The sequence below is a fragment of the Suricata suricatta genome, chromosome 17 (assembly GCF_006229205.1).
Source record: "Suricata suricatta isolate VVHF042 chromosome 17, meerkat_22Aug2017_6uvM2_HiC, whole genome shotgun sequence".
NCBI lineage: Eukaryota > Metazoa > Chordata > Mammalia > Carnivora > Herpestidae > Suricata > Suricata suricatta.
In genome coordinates this window covers 56,606,294-56,625,831 of record NC_043716.1, presented here as the reverse complement: position 1 = coordinate 56,625,831, position 19,538 = coordinate 56,606,294, and the positions used below count along the sequence as shown (strand labels likewise).

General features: G+C 67.0%; 1 protein-coding gene across 1 annotated transcript in view; it reads left to right on the top strand.

The window, feature by feature from the left end:
- Window positions 1-19,538, top strand: part of BAIAP2 (BAR/IMD domain containing adaptor protein 2) — a gene marked incomplete at its 5' end in the record, with an annotated part of 58,132 nt that overhangs the window by 37,206 nt on the left and 1,388 nt on the right. Inside the window, 7 exons of the mRNA XM_029927116.1 lie at window positions 8,371-8,523; window positions 10,710-10,934; window positions 11,052-11,253; window positions 11,828-12,029; window positions 12,853-12,921; window positions 13,215-13,377; window positions 14,897-14,931. Of these exons, the coding sequence (XP_029782976.1) occupies window positions 8,371-8,523; window positions 10,710-10,934; window positions 11,052-11,253; window positions 11,828-12,029; window positions 12,853-12,921; window positions 13,215-13,377; window positions 14,897-14,931 (1,049 nt within the window). The remainder of the gene's footprint in view (window positions 1-8,370; window positions 8,524-10,709; window positions 10,935-11,051; window positions 11,254-11,827; window positions 12,030-12,852; window positions 12,922-13,214; window positions 13,378-14,896; window positions 14,932-19,538) is intronic.

The following is a 19,538-nucleotide window of genomic DNA, read 5'->3' as shown; positions in this document are numbered from 1 at the left end:
CTTGCAGAGCGAGCCATGGGAGGGGGGACTGGTGTGAGGCCACACTGGGCCGGATGTCTCGGTCTTATCCCGCCCCTGGCAGTTTGGCCATTTTGCTCCCTGAAAGTCTGGATGGCGGATGTGCCCCCACCACCCGGAGGCAGACGCCCCCTTGTGCAGGTGTGGTGGTGCCCGGGCTCCTCCTGAGGGGCCCTGAGTGCTTCGGCGATGGAGACCCGAGGCCGGCCCGTGCAGGGGCTCAGCGCCCGCCAGGAGGGGCCGGCAGCCTGCGCACCCGCTCCTCGTCACCCCTTCTTCCCTGTGTCAGCTCAGAGAGGTGACCCACACACGTGGAGCTGGCTGCTGCTGGGGACAGCGCGACAGTACTGAGTGTGTCAGTGCAGCTGTACCCACCCCCATCTTAGAGCATTTCTGGCGCCCCAGGAAGGAAGCCCCTCCCCCCAGGCAGTCAGAGGCTGGTCCGGGCGACTCCCACGAGCAGGGACCACCCCCGCGCGGCCTCCTGCGTCTGGGCTCTTGCACTCGACACCGTGCTGTCAGGGCCAGTCCATGCTGCGGCCTGTGTCCCTGTGCCGCCGTCAGCTGGAGGCTCTGACCCCGCTCTGAGCGCCCCCTGCAGGCCCTCGCAAGGGTCTGCAGCTCCAGGGTGGGGGGAGTGTCCTGCGCGCCAGGAAAGGTCCCGGCGGTGGGGCTGGTGGCCTCATGGCCTTCCCTCCTCCCCCCCCTCCTCCATAGGGAGCCTGGGGGCCTGTTCCTTAGGAGTCTGGAGACTGCCACCTCTGGTCCCGCCCTCCCAGTGCTCCCCGCTCCGCTCTGGCCCCCAGGCCTGCAGAGCCGCAGGGTGGGATTTGCTCCCTTGGCCGCACATGGCTCTCAAGCCGTCATCCAGCTGTGCCGGAAAAGCAGGTGCCCAGCTCTCCCCACAGGGCCCCCACTCGGCGAGCCGGCCACGTCCACACTGGCCTCCCGGGGCCCCTCCTCAGGAATGTGCACCTGACCTCCCTTGCCATGTCTGAGGGGCACCCCCGAACAAGGCTCCCCTGGGCCCTCGGCAAGGCCCGGTCTCCTCCTCCTACCTGGGGTCCTGCTGCAGGGCAGCACCTGCCCCCCGCCCCCCCTCCCGTGCCAGCTTGAGGCCCTGGCACCCTGGCACTGCCCCTCACAGGCAGCGTGATCACGGTGGGCAGCCCATGTGTGCGGTGGGGCACTCCTCGCCCCCCCCCGCTGATGCTGACAGGCGGGCCCCTCACCCAGCCAGCGTCACCCCTGGGTCTTTTGTTTCTCCAAAACCGTCTTCCTTCTCTTTTGGATCCTTAGCTTTCCAGGGGTTTTATTGTGATCTCCCTGAGTGACTGAGCTTCCAAGGGGGCCGGCCAGGCCCAGTGCCCACACATGTCCCCTCAACGCCCAGTGTGGGGCAGCCACGCAGTGGCCACGACATGTCCAGTTACTTCCGTTTTCTTGTTTCGAGGACAGAGGCCGATTGCCATGGAGCCCGTGTGTTCTGCGCCCCCCCCCCCACCCGCCTCCAGCCCGGGAGACCCCCACCAGGCCCTGGGCTGGAGGCCATGGGCTGGGCCGGGCACTCCTAGGTGATGGGCGCTGGTGTTCTGGTGGCCACAGCCTTCCCAGAGGGGTCTGCCTTGGGCTTGAGGTGTGGGCTAGGATGGCCCGAGGGCCTGTCAGTGTGGCCGGAGTCCCGTCCCCCCCCCCCCCTCCTTGGTGGGGGGAAACGCCCAAGGTGCACTGGGCCTGTTTGGGTTGGATTTTGCCTTAGGGCTGAGGTCCTGGGCAGCTCTGGGAAAGGCCCATGACCCTTCCCAGGCGGAAGAGTGAGACCCCCCCCTCACTGTCTTTCCCATTTCCCAGGGCGCCCACCTCACGCACCCTGTGCTTCAAGGGGCCGGTGTTGAGTTGGGCCAGGCTGTGCCTCACAGCACCCCCCACCAGGACACCAGGAGTCCTGCCGGGAGGGACGGCGAGGCCACAGACCCCTGTGTGCCCAGGGCTTCGTTCCTGTGTTCACAGTTCGAGGGGCCCTTAGAAACTGTCCCCAACGCTGAGGAGGGGCTGGAAGAGGCAGGGGGTGGGGGGGCTGTTCAGCCCGTCGGGCAGCACGTGCAGGTGCAGCAGGTCCTGCATCTGGGGGCTCACACGGGGGGCCCTTCTGGGGTCCACAAGCCCGGCCGGGCCCCTCTTGGCAGGGCGGGAGGCTCCAGTGGGTGATTTCAGGCATGGTTTGCCCGGTGCTATGGAGAGAGGGCTGGTCTGGCATGGCCTCAATTGCTGGGATCCTGGCTGTCCCCGGGCCCCCAGCCCCCGCGTCCCCCCTGTCCTACTTGAACTGCGTCTTTGCGGAGCCCTCGCCAGGGAGAGCATGGGGCTGCCCGCCAGGCTGCAGTGCCGCCCTCAGGCTCCTCGCCCACCGGGGGCTGGCCCAGGACGGGTCCCCCGGCGCTCTGTCCGACCCCGAGGCCTGCTTACTGCCTAGGCCGTGGCCGGGCTGGTGACCTGAGCTGCGCCGACGGTGGGCGTGCTGGAGCGAGGTCACTGCCTGGGGAGTCGGGGAAAGTAGTTGATGAGACCTGCCCCACAGTGAGCAGAAGATCGAGAGTGTTCGTCTGTCCGTCTGTCAGGCGTAGGTTCCCCGTGAGTGGGACTGGGTCAGAGCCGACCGTTTTCAGGAACAGCTGGTAATTGAGATTGTGTTTTGGGATTTCCAAGAAGAGAACTGATTTCAGTTATAGGTCAGGCCACAGTGCTCGCAGACATTTGGGGCCCTAACTAGGACAAGGATTCCATCTGGCGGTGGGGGAGGCACCGGTGCTGTTCTCACGGCCAAGGCCACTGCCCCGACCTCCTGGCACCGACCAAGGGCCCATCTGCATGAAGGGGGCCATAGGGCACAGGGTTGGTGGAAGGCGTGCTGTGGTGGCAAGCCTCATTCAGCCACACTGTCCCTTTGGCCCTCTGGGCCCCAGATGAGCCTGTGTCCCCTCCCCCTCTGGGCAGGCAGGTGTGAGTGGCCATCCCGTGGCCTGTGTCGGGGCTCTCGGAGCTCCTGGGTGACTCAGAAGGGCAGCCAGTCCTGCCGGTGGTCCCAGGGCTCCTGAGCGAAGGGTCTGGGAGGCTGGTGTGAAGTGTCATACCTTCCTCTCTGCAAATCCTACAGGGCCAGGCTCAAGAGCTCTCTGTTTCTACCTCCTAGAAAAAGAGAGTTCTTTTATCTTTCCAGCCCCAGCCCTGCTCTGATTAGAGCAAGACCGAACACCGGCAGGAGACCTGACCCTCCAAGGGGCATCGTGACTGATAGAAAATCCCGGGATGCAGGTTGGGCGCGTGGTGGGCTGGGTCACAGGAAAGCTGTGTCCTTCCCAACCTGGATGCAGGCTCCACATGCTGAGCAACGGGCTGCCAAAACCCCCGGCGGTGTCAGGGCCCCCAAGGCAGAGGGGAGTGGCCAGGGAGAGAGACCTGAAGACAGAGGGGCGAACCCCTGTGCAGGGTCACCCAAGTGTGGGCCAAAGCTGCCAGCCAGGGCACAGTGGGCCACGGGCATCCCAGGCTCCCCGGCAGCCATGCCTGTGGAGCCTCCATCTGAGCAGGGTCCGGCTCTTGAGGAGTGCAGAGGGGGCTGCAGGGAGCGCCGGCCGATTCCTCCTCCTGTTCCCTCCTCCCACACTGTGCGGCCGGGGGGGGGGGGGGTGGCGCAGGAGAGCGGCCACTGCGGAGCCCGGGGCCGGCCTCGCGGCCACACACTCTCTTCCACTGGGGCCCTCGGTCGCTCTGCTCCCCCTCGCTGGGCTCACGTCTTCTGTGAGGCACGAACATCTAGATGTCTTTCTGGGAAAGGGGGAAATTTGTTCTATTTAAAGGGGTGTGTAATTAACAAAGCAAAAACAAAATAACCATAATTTAGATCTTCAAAAAAGATAATGGCAGAGGCTGGTCTGGAAAGATGTGGCGTTTGACGCGGTGCTGGTGGTTCAGGACCTTTACGTGCCTCCTGCGCCCGTTTTTTCCAAAGCTCTTCAACACCAGAGGCGGCCCGTGGACGAGACCACCGGCCGCTGTGGTGCGGGCGCGCTCCTTCCTTGGAGGTAGAGTGGGGGCCTCGCCGGGAAGCCCCCCACGTGGGAGACCGTAGAGCGTGTTCCCTGGCCAGGCTCACGTGCCCGGAGGTGGTGAGCTGCTCCTCTGAGCTGTTGGGCCACTCGGGGCACCGCAGCCCTCCCCACCTCCCCCGTGCCCGCCCATGCACCCCCAGGCCCCCCGATGGAGCCGCTCAGGGGCCCCGGCCCCCATGCCTGCCTGGGTGGCACCGGAGTGACTTGGGGCCCCTTCAGCCATCAGAGCTGGAGGACACCTTGGAGGCGGTGTTGGGCAGGTGCCCATGCTTCACACCTCGGAGTGTCCATGTTCAGAATGTGAGCAGCAGTGGACGCTGGTCTCTAACGTTTACTGTAACGAGTTCTTAATAATCTTTAAACAACTCGCTCTGCTTGAAAGCAGGTAGCCCGGCACTCTGACGTGTGATGGCTGTGGGGAACGTTAGTGAGGTGGGTCACGTTCTTCTCCTGTTGAGTCCGTGAACTTGGGTGTGGACTGTGAGCTACAGTGCCAACGGGGGTGACAGGGCTCAGCCCCTTCGCCTTCCATATGAGGAAATCAAGACCCAGAAGGTTACGGGGGGGGGGGGCGCCTAGAGCCTAGTCTGACCTCCTGCAGGCCCACGGGGCAGGGCTCACCCCAGACCTGGATGGTATGGGTCCTCCAGGTCGTGGCTCACGTTTGCTGAGACCCGTCCCCTTGGGTCTTGGGGACAGGCTCATCTGTGGCCCTGAAGCCTTCTTCAGAGCACCCGGCCCACTGGTGTGGACAAAAGCGGACCCACACTCTTTCCTGGGCCTCTGGGCACGGGGGTCCGTGGGTGTGCCGTGGGCTGGGGCAGGGATGGGCAGCTGGGGCCTGCTGGCATCGGTGAGCCCTTTCACCAGAAAATGGGAACCCCTGGGGCTCGGGGGCGCCGTGGGCTCAGGCCTGATCTCGCTCTGAGTCTTGAGTCTAAGTGGAATGGTAGGGGCCTCCCATGCACGGGGCTGCTGCCACGGCGCCTGCCCCGGCCCCGGTGGACTGAGGCGGGTTGAGGCTCCGTCCGCTGACCTCTGGCGGCCTTCCTGTCCTGCGCCTGGACGCCAGGTCCGGCAGCCCAGGTCGGCGGGCTCCAGGGCAGCCACTGACTGTGGCCCCCAGGTACCCAGTCACTGAACCCAACTCAGTGTCAGGTTTTTGCTGTCCCTTCCCTGGATGTCACTGCCAATCAGGTTCCCTCTTGTCTCCTGGGAGTCATCGTCCTGGCAGTGACAGCTGAGGGCCAGGAATTACGCTGTCATTCATGAGCCTCGGGGACCTGCAGGGGCAGCGGCAGGTTTTTGAGAAACGTGGGAAAGCCACCTCGGCGGCCACACCGCAGAGGAGGGACCGCGGGGCCCGTTTGTTCTGAGCGCCCCTCCCCCACTTCTGAGTCACCGCTCGCTTTGCAGAGGAGACATATGTTCTGATCACTTTTGTCTTCTCGGATTACAGGGCTGTTCAGCCCAGGGTGACTAAGTGGGAGCGTTCTGTGGTCTTAAATGCTTTCAGCTGGGTGCTTCTGTAGCACCGTCACCATAGCACCGGCCGAGGGAGCAGGGAGGGGGCGGGCAGGGGGGCCGGCCGCTGCGCCCTCCGGCCTGTGGCAGGGACAGGCTCAGCTAGGTCATCGGAGGTGTGGGGCCAGGCCGGGTTCTGTCCTCCACAGAGTGAGCCAGAGCCAGCGTGGCCTGGACGCCCTCCGCTCCCCCTTGGAGAGGGTCTGCCCCGGAAGTTGGGATCCCTCTCCACACGGGGTTGCATCCTAGGAAGGGAGAGCCAGCTGTCGATCCTCCAAGGAAGCGGCAGCCCCGAGTCCCCGCCGACAAGGGATCTGCCCTGGGGCCCTGGTGGCTGTACTGCCTGCTCCCCAGGACAGGAGGGCGGGTGGGGGGAGGGAGGGGGGGTCCCTGCCAGGGCCGTGCGCTCCACCTCAGTCCCGTTCCCCCCTGAGGCCTACACTGCTCCCGGCTGCTCACGGGGCTTGTTGGAATAAATGGAGATCTTAAAAATAAAGCCCCACTCCCTCCCCCTGCACGGAGGCCACCGGACCCCGATAACGAGGCCAGTGCCCCGCACCGTGCAGGCCGGGCGCCCGTGGAGGACACTGGGGGGGACGGAGCGCCGCAGCCTAAAAACCCAGAAACCGTCTGCAGGCAGGACGCCGGGCCGGCTCGAGGGGCCGCGGCTCCGGAGGGGCTGTTCGCGGCCGCCTGCTCGGGGGCGGGCACACCAGGGGGCCCCGCGTCCCAGTTTCCACGCTGGCCCGTGCTAACCGTTCACAGCAGCCCCTCTTCTTCAGAGTCCCCACTAGGTGACGACTGCATGGAGGCCGGCGCTCGGGGCTGCCTCCCCTGGGCCTCCCTGTGCGAGGCCACGTGCCCATCTTCAGGCGCGAGCCGTCCGTCGCCTGGGTGCTGGGCCTCCATGCCCGCCACTGCTGAGTGGGTGGGGACGCTGGCACAGCCCCCAGGGGGAGCTGGAGGTGGCGGCACCTGGGAGGGTGGATGGGGTTTTCCTGGGGTGGGGGGAGGGGCTCAACCCTGATCTCCTGGAACCTTGCCGAAACTTCTCCCGAGGCTGCCCCCTTACGCAGCTCTTCGGCACCGGGCCGAGCCCGTGTGTGGGCTAGTGGAAGCCTGTGGGGCCACAGCAGCGTCCCTGCCAGGCCCTGGGGGCCTGTGCATGGGACCCTCCGGGCAACGTCGGTGCTGGGGGACGGGGCTCCGGGGCTCCCCTCCTGGTACACACGCCCTCCCAGGCCCTTCCATCCAGCAGGCGTTGGGTCCTGGGTCTCTGCCCTCCAGCCCTCACCGGCGCCTCCCTGCACTCCTGGGAGCGGCCGTGGGTGTGAGCGGTCCCCTTGGCAGGCGCCCTAGGCCCAGCCACAGCCGGCTGGGGTCTGAGGAGGCGTCCAGTGAAGCACAGCCTCAGCGCCGCGCTCCCCACCCCGGGGCACTGCAGACCTGCTTGCTGCCCAGTGCAGGGGAGGGCCTGCGGGAGCACAGTTCAGAACCGAAGGAGTGGTCCTCTGGCAGCCCCGAGGAACTCGAGGAGGCGGGAGGCGGCGGCAGGGGTGGGGGAGCTGAGCAGCAAGCCGGCCAGGGGGCCTCTCACCTGTGATCAGACTTTTCTCCCAGGCTGCTGGGGTTTGTGCCCCAAGAGCCATGCCGGGTCCCCTCCAGCCCACGGGCGCCAGGGCCCGGCAGCCGCTTGGAGGGCTGGGACCTCCTCGGTGGGGCTGGAGGCGAGGGGCTGCCTATTTCGAGGCCCATTTAAGCTGCCCTCCGTGTGGTGAGGTGGGCGGGCCGCGGGCAGGGGGAGCAGGCCCCCCAGGTGTCGGTGGCCAGGATGGGCGGGCCTTGCCATGGGGTGCGCCTGGGGCGCGTGGCTCCCTCTGTTGGCCGAGCCGCCCCCAGGCCGGTCCTCAGCACCCCCTCAGGCTGAGCGAGGCCGGGAAGGGAGCCGGCGGCGGGAACAGCCTGTTCTGCGCACCTCCTCCTGTCGCCCACAGCAGCTCAGCACCGCCTACCCTCAGTGAGTCAGAGCCCCGCGGGGGAGGCGCTCTGGAGGCCGGGCTGGTGCTGCCCGAGGTGGGGCTGCTCAGGGGAGACCCCCGGCGACAGAGACCCTGCAGGGCGGCAGTGGGGCGGCCAGCCTGGCGGGCGCACAGGAAGGGAGCTGTGAGCGGCCTCCTGCACCCGAGCAGCGGCCCAGACCCTGGAGACCCTAACGCACTCGCACCCTGGGGAGGGGCGCCGCGAGCCCCCAGCAGTGCGCGTCCGGGGCTCCTGCCTCCCTGTGGCGGCTGCCTACAGTCCTGAGGGTGCTTTGTTTCTGAAAGTTTCCAGCAAAATCAGAATGTTCCCGCGTGCCCCAGCACCAAGCAGTGTTTCCTGCGTTCTCCGCCTGCCCCCGCAGGTTCGGGCGTGAATTAGTCATTCGCGCGCGCAGTGCCGGTGAGCCTTCCCGGCCCGCCGCCAGGATGGCCTCAGATGCTGGGAATCGGCACCCTCCGGTCCCACCGAGTAGTCCTCCAGCACGGTCCCCACGTGGGCGGCTGCTGGGGCACAGCGGGGGCAGGGGGCAGAGGGACAGGAGCTCCTGGGGGACACAGGTGCAGTGGGCCCTGGGGTGGCCCCGGTGAGCTGTGGCCAGACCCCAGCAGCGGGCCGGCGGGGGTGCGCGGAGCTGGGCCTGACCCGGGGCCGCCCCCCGCGCTCTCTCCCACCCCCCCAGTACATCGACGCCATCAGCAGCAAGCAGGGCGAGCTGGAGAACTACGTGTCGGACGGCTACAAGACCGCGCTCACCGAGGAGAGGAGACGGTTCTGCTTCCTGGTGGAGAAGCAGTGTGCCGTGGCCAAGAACTCCGCCGCCTACCACTCCAAGGTGGCGCCTGCTCGCCGCGCGGGGGGCCGGGCCCCGGGGGCGCAAGTGGACTGGCTCCCTGGCAGACCCCGGGGCCTGCCCACCCCAGAGCTGTGATGCCAGGGATTCTGCGCGTTGAGGGTGTCCCCAGGGACGGTGCTCCGGGAGGAGAATCCCCAGGGCAGATGCTGCGGATGTTTTGAGATCTTCCTCAGAAGCTGCCAGCCACTCTTGTGGGGACGGTGGCACTGAAGGGTCTCTGAGGAGGGCTGGGTCCTCGGGTGGGCTGCGGTGCAGGGCCCTGGCCAGACCCAGAGGCCACAGGCTTCCTGACGGGAACAGGCAGCTTCAGAGGAGCCCCCATTGTTCATAGTCCTCAGTCTGGAGCCAGGGTGGGAACATATCTGTCCACTGGAACATTCCAGAACATTCCAAGAGCTCAGACAGTGTGGTTAGGCAGCCCAATTCGCATCCTTTTTCCATAAAGGCATCTGTGGATCAGCCGGGGAAATGCACACTCACACACATGTGCCAGACCTGAGACTTGCCCTCCAGTCCCCACGGCCTGGGCAGGGAGGAGGACGCCCTCCCTCTGCACAGAGGCTGCCTGCCCAGGCCTGCCCGAGGGCCTGTGCAGGTGCACAGCAAGGACAGCGAAGAGCCCTGCGTCCCCCGCGGGAGCTGGGACGGCTCCCCTGGCAGGGGCCCCGGGAACAGCCTTGCCTGCAGGCTTCCCAGAGCAGGGGGGCCACCCTGCCCACACTCCAGGCTGTGCCGCTGCGGGTGTGTGCGCCCTCTGGTGGCAGCCAGGTGGTGTGGCAGGTCAGGGAGAATGCAGGAAAGCCATGGTCCCCACAGAGCGGACCCAGCCCACTTAGGCACAGGAGCTGGGGCACCAGGCAGGACCTCCAGCTCTTCCCAGCAGCAGGCCGCCGGGCACCTCTTACACACAGGGCTGTCGTCACAGGGCGGGAGCCCCGCTGGCCAGCCACCTCAGCTGTGGAGCCCTTCCGAGGGCCACACCCTGGCCCTGGGGTTGCCCCCATTGGGGCCGGGTCCCCCTTGGCCCGCTTGTCTCTCCCACCCAGACCTGTCACCCATTCATCTCAGCCAGGGTCCAGGTGGCACTTGGGGCTGTGGCCGTCCCATGCAGAAGCAGCCACAGGCAGGCAGACAGCTGTGTTTAATTTGTGAGCAGACAGACAGCCTTGTTTGCACTCCAGTTGGAGCAGGTGGCAGAGAGCAGGACCTCCCAGGGGCTATTTTCTAGCTTCCTCCTGCTCCCCCCACAGACGCTCCCTCCCGCCCAGACGCAGGTCAGAAGTGGGAGGGCGGGTGGGAGAGGCAGTGAGGGCCGGACAGCTGCTTCCAAGGGCCTGGGGACAGTGACTGCCCTGAGCTGAGGCGCACGTCCCACTGGAGTTCCAGGCTCTGCGATGGGACTGGGGGGTGGCAGCCGCTGCAGGGCCACTGCAGCCCCCCCCCCCGCCCCAGACCTGTCTGTGCAGTGGGTGCAAGACCCCAGAGGGGCTGCAGGGAGCCGCAGGCTGGTGTCCTGCCTGGGCCGCCCCTCCCATGCCAGGACTCCTCACTAGACCCATGGCAGCTTCATCCTTTGCTGAGGCCCTGCATGTGTGTGGCTGGCTGGGCCCCAGGCACGCCCAGTGCCATCACGGGGACAGCTGGGCGCCTGGGCAGGAGCAGCACCCACGTCTCCCAAGCATCACCGGATGGGGCCCCGCCTTCTCGCACCCTCCTGCAGCCTGGCGTGAGCGCACTGGGCCCCAGCGGCTCTGTCCCTTTGCCACGGCTTCCGCCCTGTTCTCTGACCTGTGGTCTCTGGCCATGGGGTACCTGGGGTGACGCTGTTCCTAGGACCTCACAGTTGCCCACAGAGGATCTGGCCGTTTCGTGCCTGAGCCTGAGCCACTGTCCCTGTTTCCTTCTTCAGGGGTCTGTGTCCCCGTTAGACCTTGACTTCATCTGAGCCCCGAAGGCCCCTTAACTACACAGCTCACAGCTGCTTACCAGCCTCTTTTCCCGGTGGCCCATCTGGTTCGGAGTCACCACCTGGTGATGAGCAGCCGTCAGACTTCAGTAGGGGTCCCCACTGCGGATGGGATGTGTCGCCAGGGGGCCGTGTCTGAGGTGGGCGTGGCCCCGCGGGGAGGCCCCCCCCTGACCGCATCCCGCTTCCTCCGCTCCAGGGCAAGGAGCTGCTGGCACAGAAGCTGCCGCTGTGGCAACAGGCCTGCGCAGACCCCAACAAGATCCCGGACCGCGCGGTGCAGCTGATGCAGCAGGTGGCCAGCAGCAACGGCTCCGTGCTCCCTAGCGCCCTGTCGGCCTCCAAGTCCAGCCTGGTCATCTCAGACCCCATTCCGGGCGCCAAGCCTCTGCCGGTGCCCCCTGAGCTGGCCCCATTTGTGGGGGTGAGTCCGCAGCTTCCCGCAAGCGTTCCGGGGCACACTCGCCGGGGGAGGCGTCTCCGCGCGGGCCTCGCCTGACCAGGCCCCCCGCGACGCCACCCCGTGCCTTCTTCTCAACAGCGGCTGTCCGCCCAGGAGAGCGCCCCCGTCCTGAACGGCGTCTCGGGCCCCGGCGGCGAGGACTACAGCCCCTGGGCAGACCGCAAGGCCGTGCCGCCCAAGGCCTCGCCGCCGCTGCAGTCCCAGGGCAAGCTGAGCGACTCCTACTCCAACACGCTCCCCGTGCGCAAGAGCGTGGCCCCGAAGAACAGCTACGCGGCCAGTAAGGGCTCGCGTGTCCCTGGTTGTCCTGCGCCCGCGGGGAGGCCCCCGGACCCCGGGGCTCACATGCCCCCGCGCGGCACCCTCGGGCCCACTTCAAGATACCGTCCCGGACCCTCAGGCTGTGCCCGGCTCTCTGCGTCGTCTCTGGCGAGCCACGGGCCGTGACCACGCTGGGGGGCCATGCCAGCACGCCGTCGGCTCGGCCCGTGACGGCAGCACTCGGGTGATGTCCGACAGGGTGGCTGCCGTGGACAGTGGGACGCCCTCCTGCCACCTCCCGGGTCCCTGGGCTCTGCCTCCCCGTCCTGTGGACAGCACCCGGCTCCTTCCCCCAGCCCGTGAGCGCCCCCTAGTGAGCAGATGGCAGAGCTGGGGCGAGGCTGCGGCCCAGAATTCCCTGCAGCAGGAGGGCCTCCGGCCTGGTCCTTCCCAAGTCTGTCCAGATGGCCCCGGAGGCTGGCGAGCGTCCCCCCCCCCCGGGCCCACCTGGGGCCTTCTAGCATGTCACCATCAGGTGGCCGAGCTGACAGGCGTACACTCGGTCCCCTCACTCTTGCCCTGTCGTCCCACAGCCGAGAACAAGACCCTGCCTCGCTCCAGCTCCATGGCGGCCGGCCTGGAGCGCAACGGCCGCATGCGAGTGAAAGCCATCTTCTCCCACGCGGCCGGGGACAACAGCACCCTGCTGAGCTTCAAGGAGGGCGACCTCATCACCCTGCTAGTGCCCGAGGCGCGTGACGGCTGGCACTACGGGGAGAGTGAGAAGACAAAGATGTAAGTGTCCACAGGCCGGGCCCTCCCTGGGGCCGTCAGGACTCTGCTGAGCTGGGGGACCCCCCCCCCCAACCCTGCAGCCTTCAGACGTCCTGGCGGCTCTGGCTCCTTCCCAGACTGCCTGTCCTGCTGCGGGCCTTCAGTCAGAAAACCTCTGCGGCACAGACGTGACCACGTCTCTGCCACAGCCCCCGTCTCTCGCCAGCCCGTCAACCTCACTCACACGTCACCCACTTGGCCCGGAACCCCGCACGCGCACACCGCGGCCCGTCTGGCACTTCCCCTGCTGTGGGGTGTACAGCCTCCCAGCTGGCCGTCAGCCCCAAAGCCTCCTGCTGCCCCCGAGTCCGCCCCGATCAGCCTCTGTGCTGGGGTTCTAGAGGCCGCACTGGCACATGCTGTGTTAAGCTTCCCTTAACGCGTCGGTGCAGGGGCTGTGCCCTGGTCCGCGCTCGCTGCACCTCTGGCGGCCCTGCTTAGGTGCCACCCCCCCACCGTCTGGATATCTCTGGATGTGTCTGTCACCCCAGGGCAGAGTCAGCCCTGACATCTCATCGGCCCCCAGGCAGCCGCACCGCCCTGGGAGGGGCGGCGAGGAACCGGGTGCCTCGTCCCCGAACGCGGTGCCCATCTCCCTGAGGACGGCTTTGCGGGTGCTGGTGCCCAGCCCAGCGCCGCCCAGGGGTCCCCAGCCTCCCGGCCGGGGGCACCTCAGCGTGGCCCGTAGGAGCTTCCTCCACAGACGGTCGCAGCCCGGCCAGGGGCCGGGGGCCTGGACGCCCGCTCCCCGCCCCGGCGCCCGCTCACGGGTTCTGTCTTCCAGGCGCGGCTGGTTTCCCTTCTCCTACACCCGGGTGCTGGACAGCGATGGCAGCGACCGGTTGCACATGAGGTGAGCGCTGCAGAGTCTGCGCGAGAGCAGGGCCCAGCGGGGGGCCCTCCGCTGGCAGGGCTCAGTGATGGAGGCTCCTGGGGTGTGTGGGTGCAGGGCGCTCTGTGAGGGGGGGTCTGGGAGCCGTGGGGGCCATGTGGCACTGGGGGGCTGGGGTCACTGTAGAGCTCACAGGCTTTAGGAATTCTGTTCTGCTGTCCTCCTGCCCCTTTGGGCCCTGTCCACCAGCTCAGGGAAACCCTCCGTGGGGGTCCGAGGGCAGCCTGGCCACTAAGCACCGCCCCCCCCTACAGTCTGCAGCAGGGGAAGAGCAGCAGCACCGGGAACCTTCTGGACAAGGAGGAGCTGGCGCTCCCGCCCCCCGACTACGGCACGTCCTCCCGTGCCTTCCCCTCCCAGACAGCCGGCGCCTTCAAGCAGAGGCCCTACAGCGTGGCCGCGCCTGCTTTCTCCCAGGTGAGCAGGGCGGGGCTACCAGCGGGCCCCTGTGCAGGTTCAGGGCTCTGGTTCAGGGCTTTGCTGGCCTTCCCTCCGGCTGGGGTGTCAGTGGCCGTGACACCGCTCTTGAGCCCAGCTCTCGGGGGGAGCCCGGGCATCAGGGAGGACCTAGTACCCAGGATCCCCTCCTCGAGGCTGCTGGGTTCCAGGGTCACGGGTCTCTGTACACCTGCACTTAAGACCCGTGACATGGCCCAAACTCGTCAGTGTGTGACAGGGCTGACAGAGGCCGGATCAGGCACTCATGCCCAGGTCACCCGTGGCCAGAGGCAGGAGGTCAAGGCCTAGGTCCCTGGTTGAGCCCCTGGAGCGTGAGATGTTGGTGGTGAAGCCCATGGGGCCGGGGTGTCAGTGTGGAGGGTCCTGCCGGGATGCCCCACAGGGAGGCTTGCAGGGCTGGGGGAGCCCCAGGCTTCCAGAACATCCGGCTGCTGTGGCTGTGTGGGGAGCAGGGCCAGCAGTTTGTCCAGGACTGGGCCCCAGTTTGAGGGTCAGCCCTCCCCCTCCACCCACAGCAGGGAGGAGAGTTCCTCTAACACTTGGGCAGCATGAGGGACCCACCAAGGATCTGGGCCGACAGAGGCTGTGGTGAGCGCTGTTAAAGGTGCCCCGTCCTGAGCAGCCTCACCCCTGCCCTGCTGTGAGGGGTGTAACTGGCAGGAGCTGGGTGGGGGAACTGCCCCGGGCAGAGCTCACGGTCAGGCAGTGCGCACGTGTAGTTTGAGGTGGGGTCTGAGAAGTGCCGGAGCGGGGAGGTGTAGCTAAGGCCCTCGGAGAGAACCTTCCAGAGAAGAGGAGGCTGGAGCTGGTGCTCAGGGTGACGTCAGGGAGAGGCATCGCACCCCAGGGTCACCGGGCCAGCCCGCCCATACAGCCCCAGGACCGCTGGCTGGGCCTGGGTGGGTGTGGCCCCCGCTCCTCCCCCGTCCCCGCTCCCTGGGGGTGATTGTGGCCCCGAGTAGCCCTAGGCCGGGCATTGATGTGGGGGGTGACTGTCAGCCCCACAACCCAGGGCTCTGCCTCCTGGGGCCGCAGCACCTTCCCCGAGGCCAGGAGCCACGGTTGGGGTCCTGGGGCCGTAAGAACTGTGGGCGTCGGTGAGGCTGGCTCCGCCCCCCTAGCCCCTCCCTGCAAGTGGCCCTGGGGTGGCCCCGCTGCCTGCCCTGACACTTGCCGTGCAGCCCCAAGCCCATGTGCCTTGGGGCTCCTGTCGGGTGGCCTGCAGGTCCTCGGGCCCCTGCCCGCGCAGCACGGAGCTGTGTGTGGAGGGGGTCAGCGCGGGAACGGTCTGTGTGCGCCCGTGAGTGTGAGCTCCTGTGATCCGTGATCCAGACGAGATGCCCCCACACGTCTGGGATGTCACTTCAGTCCACATGGGAGGGCCCTCCACGCCCTCAGCCACAGGCGGCACCTTGCCCTGCAGACCCCACTTCGTCCCCAGACCCCCCGCCTGACCTGTGTCGCTGTTCCTCCACAGGGTCTGGAGGACTACGGAGCGCGAGCTGTGAGCAGGTAAGGGGCTTTCACATGGGTCTCTGGGCGCCGTGCGTGGGGGGCGCTGGCCAGCCTCGCGGGGTCAGGCTGCAGACGGTGGAGGCCCCCTCCTCACCTCTCCGACCTACAGGGCAGTAGCACACGGTCGGGGTGTCGCCAAGTGGGTCCTGAGAGCCGCCTCCACGCTCTCAGCCCAGTGGGAGGGAGCCCAGCCTGGTCCTACGGCCACCACGGCCACCGAGCTTCCAGTCTTCCAGGAAGCACCCCCTTCCTTCCTGGCGGCCAGGCCTGCGTCGGCCGGTGGGGTGCAGCCTGCCGCTGGGCTCCTCCCCAGAACTGGCCCAGGCCGTCCCGTCCTCCGGCCTGGGGGCCGGCGTCTTCACCTTCCTCCCACCCGCCCGGGCTGTGGGCAGAGCTCCAGCGGGAGAGGCGTGCGGCCTGGCAGTGTCCTGTGCTTTGTCCTGCAGCGGCAGCGGCACGCTGGTGTCCACAGTGTGAGGATGCGGACCACGGGCGGCCGCCGCTCGGAGGAGCCCCCGATCTGTGTGGCCTCCATCGGTTCCCTCCTCTGCTCTCGTCGGTTTGTTCGCGGGTTTTCTTTCTTTCCACCTGCCCTCTCCTCGCCTTTCGGTTGGTGACCCCGACTCTGAGATCCCCCAGGGTCCATGGTGCTGCCCCGTCTCTGCTCCCCGTGTTTACAGGCCCCCGACCCCGTGTGCCCGCCGGGCAGGAGCTGCTGGCGGGGCGGCGGGGGCAGGCGGCCTCGCCTCTGCTCCGCGTCTGCCGTGTTCATGATGCGCTGTCGCAGGCTCACGACGAGCCAAGCCTCAAGTTTGAAGAAAAAAGAAAAATCTTAAAAAAAAAAAAAAAAAAAAAGAAAAGAAAAAAAGCAAAAAAGCAAAGAAAAACAGGAAAAGGACTTTTCTTTCCTGAAAAACAAAAACAGATCTGCATGGACTCCAGTGTCCGTACTGTCACTCCTGCATCTGACTTCCCCCAGCGGAAGGCCGCGTCAGGAAAGGGAGGTGCGGGCGCCGCAGGAGGGCTGGTGCCCAGCTCGGGGGGGCCTCCTGAGGAAGCCGGGGGCTCCTGTGAGGGAGGCCGAGGCCCCGGGCGCCCCCTGTCCTCGGCCGCCGTCGGCCAGCAAATGGAGACCGCAGCAGGGGCGCACCGGCGGGGGGGCGGGGGCAGGCGCTGCTCGGCCTCACTCGGACATTCCAAAGACCTCCAGAGACCACCCCCGCCCCCACGTGTTCTGGAAATCGCTTCACAGCCTCGTGAGGGGGGCTCGGCCCCCCGGGCTGCACCGGGCAGGGCTCAGGGCCGGCCCTGGGGAGGGCAGCTGTGGGCCCCGCCGGCGTGTGCCCGCCGCCCGGGGGAAGCAGGTGGTCCCTGCCCCGTCCTCCCTCCACACTCTCGTCTTTGTGTGTCTCGGTGGCCAGAAACGGACACGCTGGACTCAGCGGCTGCTGATGTTGCCTCTTGGCACCCCGGGTCCAGGAAGTGAGCGAGGGCACAGCCCCGTTGGCCCTGCCCACCGAGCGAGCCCCTGGGAAGCTGCGGACGCTCCTTTTTCTGACGTGATTGGACAGACCCCCGCTCTCCTGCGGACTAGTGCCCGTGAGGAAGCCGCTCCAGACAGGCCCGGGTTCTGTTTGAGGAGAGAACAACGCCAGGACGAGGACCCGCGCGGACGCCTTCTGCGGCGGTGGCCTCCTTGTGCGGACCGATCTCAAATCCAGGGGATTCCGTGCTCAGTGGATGAATGTAGACACAAAACTGCAAAACTTGTATGAAGATGTAAAGTGCTGAAAATATTTTTCCTGTTTCCTTTCCTCTTTTTTTTTTTTTTAACTCTAAATTGTGCCCTGTACCGCAGTTGTTTGAATAAAAGTTTTATTTATTGCATCGAGCTTGGTGCGGTGCCTCCTTCCGGGCCCGCCGCACGCCCGGGGCCACCCCAGCCAGCCAGCCTCCCCGGGGCCACCAGGGACACCTGCCCGCCCCATGGCACCAGCACCGGCCATGTGGCTGGGTCCCGTGCTCCGGCCACAGGGGTCTCCCCGCGCGCCCTGGGGGGACGCACACCCCCTTCCCGCACCCGTCTACACCTACTGAGCCCTTGTGTTTCCTTGCAGCGCCGAGGTGGAAGTGGCCAGGCTCTGAGCTGCCCCTGACTAGAGTTAGTAAGTTGCTGTGTTCTCTCGTGCTGGCCAGTCTGCCTTCCCGGTGGCTTGCAGGCCCTGTCGCCTCGGCCCTGGTGGGCAGGGATGGGGCCTGAGGGTCTGCGGGGCCTGCCTCTGCTCTGGGCTCTGGGCTTTCGCTTCCCCGTGGATTGCTCCTCCTGCGGCTCTGGGATCCCCCCCTCCGCCTGGAAGCTCGTGGGCCCGACTCGCTGCTCTGGCTGTGCCCCGGTGCCCACGGCACCTCCCCGCACCACTGGCCGCGGCCTGGCCCCGGCCCTGGGCCTCTGCCTGGGTTTCTCTTTGCGGGGCGCTTCGGCCACAATCAGGGTGAAGCTGGGTGATCGGCTGTGAGGCCAGCTCTGGGCTCCTTGGGCTGGGTGTCCCCTTGGGCCGCGCCTCTGGGCACGGGTGTTGAGCCTGGCCTGGCCAGCTCCCTGGTTGGTGAGTACTGTGGCCCCCTCAGGGGCTGGGGAGACAGGGTGGGCCTTGGGGACAGCGCCGTGGCTCCTGCCCAGCTGAGGGCCTTGGGCACGCCAGGGCGGGTGCACATGGGGTCCCGATGCCCGCTCTGCCTCACCTTGCACCTGCCCCGACATGGCACAAGGAGGCTGTGCCAGGCTTTCTAGACCAGGCCTGCGCTGCCCTGTGCAAGGGCCCTTGCAGGCCTGCTGCAGCCAATCCTGTGACGGTCCCTTCCTCTCGGCCCTGGGACAGCCAACACTCTGGGCCCCCCTGTTCCTGCCCAGCACTGCTGCCCATCTGTTCCTGCCCCTACCATGCCAGGACACTGGCACCTGCGTCCTTTGTAGCAGATGGTGACCCCACTGGACACGAGTGACATGGTTCCCTCTGAGGGCAGTGGCTGCTCCAACAGGCCCTGGACTCACTCGCCTTTCATTGTGTCTGAGCTGCAGCATGAGGAGCTTCTGGAAAGTTCCAGAGACCGATGCTCCTAAAATTTGGGGACAGGGCAGAAATGCCTTCCCTGCCTCTTGAGTTCTCTTTTTCCAAGATGCACTAACAGGCTTGCATCTCCCACCCCCGCTGCCGCTTGCACTGCTCTGCGCTGCAGGCCAGGCCCCTCTGCCGGGGACCACGTCCCCAGGGGTAGGACAGGGGCACGGGGGCATGGTGGCCATCAGCACAGCACCACTAGCCAGCTTCTGGGCCACAGAATCAGCCTGGCCCCAAGATTCCACTGGGCGTGGGGTGTCAAAAGCCCCCTGGGTCGGTCAAAGCACCCCAAGTCCCCCTGAGGTGTGGCCCTGGGGAAGCGGAACAAGGACTCCATCCCAGGAGGGCCGGCATCCTGAAGGCGTGGGAACCACTTCTGTCTCAGAGGAGAAAGCTCAGGAGAAAGTGGAAGGCCGGCTGGCCGCTGCCCTCTCGCTCTGCTCAGAATCGCCCAAGGACAGAAGGAAGGCGATGCGGCTGATCTCGGCTGACACGGTTCTCACTCAAGTAGCGGATTCAGACCAGATGCTCCCCAAACCCTCGGCGCCGCACGTCCCGTGGGACTGGAACCCGCCTCCAGCACCAGGCCCTCCCGGGCTGTTGCTCAGGACCCGGCGATGCCCCCAGGGCTGCCCCTTGAATGCAGCGCTGGATCCTCGAGGCGGGGGTGTGATCGGGCCTGCCTGCCGGAGCCAGCCTCAGAGCCCCTGCCCGGGGACAGCCTGCGCGGCTCCTGACGGGAGCAAACCCTGCCCTGGGGACTGCCGTGTCCTGTGCTCATGTGTTGGTGGTCTGCTGTCAGGCGTGCGCCCCTGGAGAGCACCCCGAGCGGTGACAAATGTCCCCGGGACCAGAGACTCTGCAGTGGGCCTCGGGTCTGAACTTAGTCCTGTTCTCGTGGTGGTGCTGACCCGCCCGACCCCCATCAGCTCCGTCACAGCAGGCGGCAGGCGCCCTGGAGCCCCCCCCGCCCCCCGGGCCTGTGGCCAGCGCTGGGCGCAGCTGCGGGGGGCTCCCTTGGAGCAGGGTGCTGATGGCATGTGGCCCACGCCTGCACCATGGGGGAAGGAGAGGAGGAAAATGGGGCTCAGAGGCAGACGCCGTCTCCTGGGGGGAGGCCTGTCTGGCTCTGCTAGCCCCCTTCCAGCCTCTGCTCCGCAGGCTGTTTTGCCACCAGTCCTTTCTGATGAAAATTTGGGAATGTCGGGGCAAGAGTAAGATGCGTGCTGCCCCGAGCCCCCTGGCCCGGCCGCTCTGTGCTGGCTGCCCCCCGGCCTAGGGCCTGAGCTCCGTCCTTGGCTCAGTCCCCAGCTCCAGATGAACAAACCTGCCCGAGCTCCAGCCCCCCAGGACATCGCCTTGACCCCAGCTGGGGACGTTCAAGGCCCCGGAGCTTTCCTCCGGAACCAGGGTCTAGTCAAGGGGGCGGTCAGGGTGCAGGCCACCCCCCCACCCCCATCCCGGGGGCAGATGTCACTGGTCACA